We start from the raw sequence: 10,908 nt of genomic DNA on the forward strand, positions 1-10,908 counted from the left end.
CCAGCTTCCTCGCTTGCTTAACCACTTTTACCTTACCTCGAATTGAGTTGGCTCCAGGCAACTTAACGTGGCTTTAAGCGACTTTAGACGACTTCAGGTCCTAGAGTCGGCCTATCTCGGATGGAATAAAACAAGGGAAATAGCAACTTCCTTCCTCACGATTCAATGATGCATTTGTGTGAATACCAAAACGCGCCATTTACCCATTGCTAAACTGGGGGGAAGGGGTTAATTTTCATTTGAAATGTCCAAGATTGTAGTACATTAATTTTATTTCTTTACAACACCTGACGGGATTGTACATCTCCTGATCTTGTCATTTATATTCAGGATTGCATGCAAGCGTTGTTTAACAAATATTTCATATGTGATAGACTAATTTCTCAATTTCATATTGCTTCATATACGAGAGAATTATACGTGTTATGGTGAACTTTTATACATGAGGACACTTGGTGATATATATCATTGAATAGCGCGGCCCCCTTCCGTATGCAATCCTGGACATTACTCGATCTTGTGAGACTCAAATTTAAAATTTTCGATAGAGAGGCATATCACCAGACTCTCCTTTAAAAAAAAGGAATATTCCAAATTTCCCAGAAGTAGAACAAGTAGACACATGTAGTCATTGACTATCTATTTTCGAGATTATCTTGACTCTGATTTTAAGATACACGCTTTTTAAAACTTATAGCTTATAATTTTGAGAAAAGAGATAATATGATTTCGACCGTTTTTTCAACTTTAGTTAAGATAAACGCAAAGCAGGAAGTTGAGCTTATGTAATGTTAAATGGAAAACTAACTGGGAAAACCAACCAAAAAAACCCTATCCTTGTAGGTTTAACACTTTCAATCCCAAGATCTCATCAGTTATTCTCCTTTCAGTCAGCCATACAACTCTTATGATGTTATTTTTGAAAATTTGGTATTGAAATAACTTATGATCTCTCAAATGATCAATTTTTTTATTCTCATTTCTAATGTGTTTGATATTGTATTGATATTGTAAGGAGAAATTACGTCTTGGTCACTCATGGTAGTTAAAGGGTTAAAAGACAATAAAATTTCAAATCAAATGGCCAGACCTGATTGTTGATAAAAATTCGATTTTCCAATTCCAATGAAAATTGACCATGAAAGAGTCTCTGTTTTGCAATTTAACAGAAAAATGGAGAAGAATAAGTTAAAGAAGTTTCCCCCCCCGTACAATTTTTGGGATTGGCGAAGCTGCATGACCTTTAAGTAGTACATTGATACAGTTGTTTCATTTTGTTTTTTCTCTGGAAAGCTGATTTGAAAATGTACTACTATAATGATCATGAAACTTAATCTGACAACCGAATTTGTTACCAGACACTTGTGTACGGGAAACACCTACGCCGATTACCTCTTCATTTTCAGCAACATTTGAATTCCTCAGATGTCACCTCCTCGTTTCTTTATGAATTTCCAGTTTTTACATGTTTCGGAGGCATTCTAACTGATGTTGGGATGCATTTTGGCTAGTTTGGATGGTAAACGCATGACACTGCCCTTCTAAAAAAAGCTAAAAAAACTCTTGTAATTACGTTGAAAAAGAGAAACGAATCAAATCGTGGTCTTTCTTTTCATGCTTTATCGTGCTTATAAAAATTAATTAAAAAAATGTTCCTTTTATCAATTCACATATTCCTACTTTCACGTTATCCTCTATCGTTTTTTTAGTTACCTCTCAAACAACAGGATCGAAAATTTGCCACGAGGAATTTTTAAAGGCCTAACAGAGCTTTTGATTATGTAAGTGAACAATTAAATACATGGGATATTTGCCTATATTGGAATGATATTTAACAGTAATTTGCCGAAGGCTAAGCGAATATCGTTGAATAACCCCTGAGAAGATGTTAGGGGGATTATCCAACAATATTTAATGAGCCTGAAGTGAGGTGATTACAGCAAGGCGCGAGATGATTATAGCAGGGGCGCTAAATTTTAAAAGGGTTGCCTCCCGTTTTGTCAATGTTACAGAGGAACCTAGATAGAAGGAAATTCTTTTACGAATAGCACAAAAGATGTCACGACGTTTAGTGTAACACTTTTCAGTAAAAACATATGACGTTTTGCTCATTAAATTCTTTTGGAGACTCGCTGTTTATCTCGATGCCAGTAATCGAAACAATTGTAACAGAATGGTTTCAAAAAAATAACATTGCTGTGCTTTTTATTTTCAATTGTTGAGCTTTCTTTTTGATAGAGAAATCTTTAACAACGAATTGATACAAGTTTCCGTCGACACCTTCAAAGAAAATCAACGGCTGAAAATTATGTGTGTTTTTTTTAATCAAAATTATATACAAGTTATGAAAAGCACTGGCTGACCCTGACTAGTTCAAATAGTTAAAAGAATTATTGCAAGCACATCTATTGCTTTGATTGCTACAATCTAATGATATCATAGCTATATTTCTAATCACACATTTTCCATTCCAGATATATGCATTACAACAAGTTTAGAGAGCTTCCTTATGGATTTTTTGAAGTGCAAAAGGATATACTGAAAGTGTACGATTTTAATATATTTCTACTACGATCTAAAGTTTAAAGGATAAATTGTAAATAGAGGATGTCTGAGAACACTTTTAATTTAATGTTTGCAATAGCTCCCATCGAGAATGTAAGACGTGGCATTCTATGGGAAGTTTCTTACATCGATCAAGGGACATGTACGGTTCTCTAGTTAGTACATATAGTAATTTGAAATACCTTATTTGACTGGGCGATTTCGTATTTTACGATTGCAGGAGTTTGGACACAAATTTGATGTGTTGTCACATGCACAAGGAGGACGCTGACTGCGCTTTCATTTACGACGACGACTTTGCTAACTGCGAGAGCATGTTTAAGAATTCTGCCCCAAGGAAAAGTATCTGGGTGATTGGAATCTTTTCTCTGGCTGGTGCGGTGTTTGTCATAACCTGGCGAGTGATTTTCAAAGAGAAGAATGTGGTACAGTCCATCATGTTGCTACATTTGGCGGTGTCCGATGGTGTGATGGGCATCTACCTAGTCACTGCTGGAACCAAAGATCTGCTGTGGAGAGGAGAGTATTACTTGCATGACTTTCAGTGGAGGTCTGGCTTGTCTTGTCAAATTATTGGAGCGATCTCCTTGTTGTCAAGTGAGGTGTCAGTAATGATGATGACACTGATTTCTGCTGATCGCCTCAAAAATATTGTGTTCCCTTACCAGGGTGCTTCTCTGAAACCAAAGGCAACACATATCCTCTGTATCTCCATATGGGCAATTGGTTTCCTTATTGCCTTTTTTCCTATGTTTGGTATCGGGTATTTTGAAGACCCTTTCAGGTACCATAGTTACTATGGTAGAAGTGTGGTTTGTTTGCCCTTGCAGCTTACCTCTGATAAGCCAGCAGGCTGGGAATATTCTGTTGGTATCTTTGTCGCTTTGAATTTTGCTTTTTTCTTGTTCATCATGGTTGCTTATGTCACGATACTCCTCAAGTCTTATTTGTCGAGCCGGCGATTAGCCCGCCAGGGTACTGGAAGAGAGATCCAGGCCAGAAGAGTAAACTTTAGGAGGGAAACGGCTCTTGCAAGGCGGGTGTTTTTCATCATTCTTAGTGATTGTGTCTGCTGGATGCCGGTGATAGTGTTTGGCATGAGGACGATCATCGAGAAGTCTTTCAAAGCGCCAGGTGACCTCGCCGTCTGGATTGCTGTATTTGCTCTTCCGATCAACTCTGCCTTGAATCCCATCCTGTACACCTTGTCAACAGAACAGGTATGATAGACGCCTCTAAATCAACTACAATCAACAAAAGAGACTCCGTCGACTAGAGCTGCAAAAAGTAGTTAGCCTAATCATAGGAATGGTAATGGGTTGAAGCCGACCAGGAGCATTATGATAAATGCCCACAGCTGCTTTGATGACCCGAAAATGACCCTGACACTTTCTAAAATCATTGAAAAGCAGAAAGTCACTTGTTTCATTTTATCATGTGAGACCAGTTCAAAGCAAGGAAGAAAATTTAGATTTTTTTTATTTGTTTATTGCCTTTTCAGGTCCGAGGCATTCTGGGGAACAAATTTGAAAAATTCTGGAACTACTTGAAGAACGTTTTCTTTTGCTGTGGTCGAAATCAGGAAGGTGCGATGTTATGATCATATATTTGAAGAACTAAAACTACAGCTAACACGTAGTGATAAGATATAAACCAAGCAATTGGGTTAACAATTAAAAGATTTCTGCAAGTATAGTTTTTGATTGATTGATTGATTGATTTTTTTCCACATGCATTCATTCATTCAATCATTTATTCCTTCATTTATGTATTCATGCATTTGGGAATTCACTTAATCATGCTTTTCCTCGTTGGTCTCTGCGTTCGTTCGTTACTACTTTCGTTCGTTCTATCAGATACTTCTTTCCGGGTTCGTTCACTAGCCTTTTCTCGTTGTTTTCCTTAAAAGGCGAAGGACAGGGAGAACAAGTGAACCAGCAGGGAATGGATGAAAATGATCAACACGGCGGCCAGGGAGGTAAAAACCTTTCTTGTGTCAGCAAACAATTCTTGGAAACTGTAAGCGAGGGTAAAGCGGAATTCTGTGACTAAAACATACTCGATTAATTTTTCAAGCAGAAGTTGAGGGTGCGGAAGCAATCGAACTGGCACATATGGGCGCACATCTCCCACCACAGGGTAGGCTGACGTTTCCTAACCAAAGCCATCTTAACTGGAAGAACAGTGTCGTATTGAAGTTTCCTTTGCGCTGACGATGTTTATCGTATTCTCTACCTGGGAAGGTTGGATAATTTTATTCCCCCTAGACGTAGGTCTTTATTGCCATTACAATCGTCCAACATTTTTTCGTTCATTTTGTTACTTTTAATTTTTAGATCCCGTCATGTTACACAAAATTTGATCCATTGGAAAGCTTTTTAGACGATTAGGTGTGTGATACTAAGCTCACGGTCATTATCATCTTCTGGAAAGGGGAAGAAAGTAATCTAGCTTGTTTAAGAGAAGTTGTTGATTTTGAAATAACCGCAAATACTCAGAGACAGTGTTTTCAAAACGTCATAAAGAATAGCGAACAATATTGTTAATTAGTCGACAACTATTTTAATGTAATGGTATAATTTACCTATTGGTTTCAAGGAGAACTCGACGAGGCCGAAAGAATCGAACCAGCACCTATCGGATCAGCTCAACCAAATCAAGGTAATTCGTCTCATCTTCTAATATGATTTTTTCAACTGGGTCGATAATATAAATTGGTCACCGTGAAGAGTTTGTAAAAGTTTAGAAACTCTCTGCGGTGGGCAATTTACATTTATTTATCAACTGAGGGGGTGAAATCAAATCATCTTTTAATACCCTTACCGACGCAACACCACAGTTTCTTCAGAGATTTACCTTACTTAATTTGTTCGCTTACTAATACAAAACGTAAACATGAAATCTTCGGCGCTAATGAGTAAAGTTTGGGGTGGAGAAAGTTGAAATTCAACTTGTAAAATCAAAACCTCGATGCTCTTACAGGAGACCCTCTGTTGCTCGTAGGTTGAATTAATATCTTGACAAAAAGCAAGGGGATTAATTTATCAATTCAAGTAACTTAGGAAAAAGGAAACTACTTCAGTAAATCACGATGGTTAACGTTAACTGACTTCCCTTTACGCTCAGAGATGAGAATAACTTTTGATTAGTGAAATCGACATATCCTGCCAACGCCATGATTGTTCCTCTCACTTTCCTCTTGGAACCGTTTATGATGGAGCACGTGACATGTGTTTGACTTTGAACCTGCGTTAAGTCTTCGCGGGGTTACCATTTTTTGCGGAACAAGCCAATGCAAACAAGAGGTCTATATCCCTTCTCGAGTGTGTCGAGAAACAAGATATGCAAGAGACATACACGCATGAGTACACACAAGTCGACTTTTTTCGGTTGAAAAGTCGTGAAGACCCCTTTTAGAGGGAGCACAATTTAAATACCCATAGTATATTTGCTTATTTTTTAGTTTTCTTTTTACCAACGCAGAGCAAGGAGATCAAGAGCTTGATTCTGTGTCCCTTACTCGAGGTAGGTTAACCTTACAAAGGACTTACAAACACCTTTATCACAAATTTAAAATTTCTATGACCAGGAGTGGATATAGTCTCTTATCAAACTTCGTATCAAATATCAGAATCATATGGAGAGTGGAGTTCTCAGAGTAGTTATGTCTTTCTATGAGAGGATATCGGAAAAAAATGTTTTCATTAACATAACATGATATGGCAGAATTCTAATTAATATTCAGTAAAAGAAATCAATGTTTATCTTCAAGTTAATCCTGTTGCACGCTTTCGTTTAGGAGAATGGTGTTAGAATGTTGTTTACTGAGCAGCAAGCAGCAACGCATCAAGTACAACATCTCTTGAATTTTTTATTTTACCTACCGTGTCCCTTTAATTGCAGGTAAATGGAGCAAGAGTTTCAGGTTTTCAACCGAAAAGAAGTGAGTGAGCAGAGAGATACGCCCAGTTTTATCTTACGCTGATGACGCGCAGTTACTATTACATAGTTGATGGACATAGTGACTGAGAACCTGACTGCTTAAAGGTTGACTGTTTTTTTTTTAAAAGAGTGACTGTCATTGTAACTGACTGACTAATTGACCGACTGACAGACAAATCGCTGACCAGTCGCCTAAATGACCATTGACTTTTTAACTTGGAATTACTGACTGAGTACTTGTCTGACCAACCGACGGACTGATTGACTGTCTGTCTGACTTATCAAACGACAGAATAGGGCTGTTGTCGGAGAAAGACTCCAAAAAAAACCTCTTTCTTTTTAACAGAAGATGGGGACAATCAAGATCTTCAAAGCGTCGAAAGTCGTACTCGGCTAACAAAGTTATCCCTGGAGAGCAAGATTTCGAAAACGAGACAGCACTGTAGGCGGTGTAATTCGAGGAAATTGTCGCAAAACAAATTTAGAACAATTTTTCTAAGCAGAATTGGTCATTGGGATCAATGATGAGATACAGCTGTGGCACTATTTTAAGTAAGCGTATTCAGTGTAGAAGATTCTTGTACCTAAAAAGAAAAGACTTACGTTAATTTTGTGCCTCAGTTTAGGAGTTTAAAAAGAATAGTTAAGTCAGTTCTATTGAACCCCTCAGTGTGCGTAGGTTATTTTAAGTCAAGTCAAATCTCACTCAGTCTTTGGCTATCTTAAAAACCTTCCCCAAAATTTTTTTTTTTCTTTGGTTCAGTGATTGTTTAATCAGTTATAGTTACACACTATCACTCATCTACGTTAAACAAATAATTGATCAGATCATTTCTTGAGGATTTTATTCCCCCATGATGTCTTGGGACATCCGTCATTTCTATTGACATTTCTATTGACACCCTTTCAGGCACCCTTTCAGGAACCCTTTCAGGCACCCTTTGAGGCACCCTTTCAGGTATTTCATATTCATGACTGAAATTTTCGTCATTGCCTCTTAGCATTATCAGTGCTTCATTGTGATTTACATCATCATAGTTTGTACAAACAAAAGAGGGGTGTGGTTGAAACTAATGGCATTAAATGGCTCGAAACGACAGGATGACACATCGAGGACTACAAGGGTGTATTTTTGCCATTTTTGATCCCGTGTTTGCTCGTTCGCCCTGATTAATTTATGTACACAATTATATTAAGAACAAGAACAAGTATTTAAATTTATTTGCTGCAGAGTTCAGAAAATGCACGCTTTCTGGCCTATGAATTATCTAACATTTGATCCTCGTTTGGACAAAAAATTAAACAGTGCGCTGGCATGAAATGTGAAAAAATTTAATTAATAAAGTTTTAACATATTGATGAAATGGCTCCTGGTTAAAGGATCATGTTAATATATAGCGCCATTGAGTATAACTTATGGAGGGTGATTATTAATTAAGAGGTAATGTCGTTAGTAATTAAATAATTATTATATTAATGTTGTAATTATATTCATGTTGTATTAAAATTCTGAGATGTTTAGAGATAAAGCAAGTATCTCACTTCGACTCCTGCAACCAAAACAGCCTGAAAATTGTCGAGCTTACATATTCATGAAAATGTATGAAACTGAAAGAGAATAAGCGAAACGCCAGGATATTCTTTTCTGTATCGTTTTCCATGTGCTCACCTTTTATTGACATAATTAAGCGATATGACACACTTCTCCCTACTCCATAACGTAATAAATGAGGATCACGAGGAAAGTTCATAATTATATGTTATGGCTCATAATAGTTACTGGTTCTAGTTCCACCAAGTGGTGGCGCGCCTGAGGTGCTTATCAACATCCAAACTCGGCTCAGTTCAAAAACACTATGTAGAAATGACAAGCGTGAACGAGAATAAGAAGATAACAAACAAGGTAAGATAAAGGAGTAAGATAAGCGAGGCGTTTACTACAGATTTCTAAGCCTTGTTAAATTGTTGTATCGTGTCTGTATCTGATCCGGGCCCCCGCGGAGCATCGATTGTTTAACAGCTGTTTCCACGAAAATGGCATTTTTTTGTGCGGTAGCATAGATGTTTGAATATTCATGTCAAATGTAGTTTTTGAATTAAGATGGGTTTCGATTGCAATCAAATGTGGAGTAAAATCGACTGAAGTTTTCGTTTACTTCGTTTTAACCATTCGGTTCATGACGAGGGATTGTTCTCCTTTACTAATACATCACGCTACTTATTAACCACACGAATGTGACGAGTCGTGTTGTTTTCCTCTTTACTACAACCTATTCATACCGAACATACAAATATAATGTCAAGTAGCGTAACTGGTGTTAGACATGTAGCAAATAAAATTCCTGTTTTCATAAACGCCCAATATTTCTTAAGTTAACCGAGTTCATCAAATGCATAATGTGGAATCTAAAGTTTATTGGCCCAAGTAAAATTCCAGTAATAAAGGTTACACAAAGCAAGACAAAATAACAAGGTGTTTGAGAGAAATTTGTAACGTGGGAAATATACATACGCCATAGCTGGTACGTACTGAGTAAGTAACAACCTTATTTACAGAGGGTAACACATGACAGTTAAAAACTGACGAAACAGTGGCCCTCTGCCCTAAGTTAAAAATCAAAAACTATTTACGCTTATAAGATAATAAAAAAAGAATCTAAATCTGGGTATGCACAACTAAAAACTAAGCTAAGAGTTCTTGGATAAGAAATGTTTGGGAACAGAAGATTTAAAAGAGCCAATGGAGTATTTCTTGCGAATGTCTAAAGGGATGCTGTTCCATAGTTTTGCTCCACTGGCCTGAAAAGTTCGCCCCCCTTCCGTTTTTTCTAGTATAGGAGGGGCACACGAAGTTATATTTTCCATAGCGACTGGTTCTGGTGTGTCGGTCTGAGTTTCTCGTTAAAAGCTCTGTTATAGAGCTCGGACAATTATTTTCATCTTTGATCAGCCTAAATATTAGACTGGTCCTTTTAAGGTTTAATTCTTCCTTAAGTGGCAGCCAATCGAAACGTCTAAAATGCGTCTCGCTTCTTTCAAGGTCACCGATATCAGCATCCAAGATTACTCGAGCTGCTCGCTTTTGCAGCCTGGATACGCGGTTAACGTTCTCTTCTGACGCAGTGCACCATGCACATGAGCCCTACAACATTATTGGCTTGATCAAGGCGTTGATCAAAAGTTTAGGCTCAGCTAGAGGCAGATTACGCTTAATCTTCTTCAGCACCACAATACGTCGTGACACTTTCTTACAAATGTCATCTATGTGTTCAGTAAAACTCAAGTGATTGCCTAATTTTACTCCAGTAATTTCTGTGAAGTTATTTGCTCAATCTCGCAACCGTTGCATGATAATTTAAGATTCGTGTCTGGAGCTTTCTTTTTTAGTCGTTTGCCAGTTACTAGAGGACTTTTTGTTTTAGAGGCATTAAGTACCATCTTGTTTTCAGATGACCAGTCAGCAATCTTGTTTATGTCTTTTTGGAGCCGATGCAGAATTGCAGGTGGATCTGTGACTACAGCGGAAGTACTTAAACTAGTGTTGTCTGCGTAGATGTCTACTGTTGACTTAGAGACTGAGTTTGGGAGATCATTTATAAAGATGATAAATAGCAGTGCCTTGCGAAACACCGTGTGAGATCAGCCTGTATTCTGAATGCACTCCATCAATGACAACTGAGTTCCTTCTACCCTTTAAGTAGTTCGTTAAGAGCACCAATTCCCTAGATGTTATACCGTATGCTTCGAGCTTGGACAGAAGTATGTCATGGTCAAGTAAGTCGAAGGCCTCCTTGTAATCCACAAATACAAGCCCACTGACTTGGTCTTTATCCATGTAAGATAACAACTGATCCGTCAGCCGAATGAGCGCTGTCTCCGTACAGTTGGATCTTCGGAAACCTGACTGCAAGGTGTACAACAAGTTGTTTCGCATGTAGTTGTACAGGGCTTGGTGGATATGTTTCTCAAAAATTTTTGATAGTAAAGGGAGTGCTGAGATTGGACGATAATTGTTCTTGTCGGCTTTACTTCCTTGCCCCTTTTAAATAGGCGTGACTTTAACAATTTTCCATGCAGACGGGAAATTGCCTGTATCAATGCAGTGGTTAATAAACCGACTTAGTGGTAATTAAATTCCAGGGGACCGAGACCGTCAGATCCCGCCGCCTTGTGGGATGGCATAAGTTTTAGCAACTCCTCGATCTTTTTCGGTGTGATATGTGGGATGATGAACTGTGGTTTTTTTACGCTTTCTGCTGTAAGGTCCTTAATGTGTTTAAGAGGAACGCGTGACGATGAATTTGGTGGTTTATTTCGTAGCAGTGTCAGGGGCTGCTTCACAAACCAGAGGTTTAGACACTCAGCAATGTCAAGTGGATCTGTAATCAATTTAGCTTCTTC

General features: G+C 37.9%; 1 protein-coding gene across 1 annotated transcript; it reads left to right on the forward strand.

Moving 5' to 3' along the window:
• The first annotated feature begins 2,233 nt into the window (after nt 1–2,233).
• LOC148743485 (G protein-coupled receptor GRL101-like) lies at nt 2,234–6,378 on the forward strand. The gene is made up of 9 exons (XM_088739627.1): nt 2,234–2,310; nt 2,475–2,546; nt 2,786–3,785; nt 4,067–4,151; nt 4,475–4,543; nt 4,642–4,704; nt 5,164–5,226; nt 6,049–6,090; nt 6,311–6,378. The coding sequence occupies exons 2-9, from the start codon at nt 2,479–2,481 to the stop codon at nt 6,376–6,378; spliced, it is 1,458 nt and encodes a 485-aa protein (XP_088595753.1). The 5' UTR covers nt 2,234–2,310; nt 2,475–2,478.
• The last annotated feature ends 4,530 nt before the right edge of the window (nt 6,379–10,908 follow it).

The sequence above is a fragment of the Stylophora pistillata genome, chromosome 1 (assembly GCF_964205215.1).
Source record: "Stylophora pistillata chromosome 1, jaStyPist1.2, whole genome shotgun sequence".
Classification (NCBI taxonomy): domain Eukaryota; kingdom Metazoa; phylum Cnidaria; class Anthozoa; order Scleractinia; family Pocilloporidae; genus Stylophora; species Stylophora pistillata.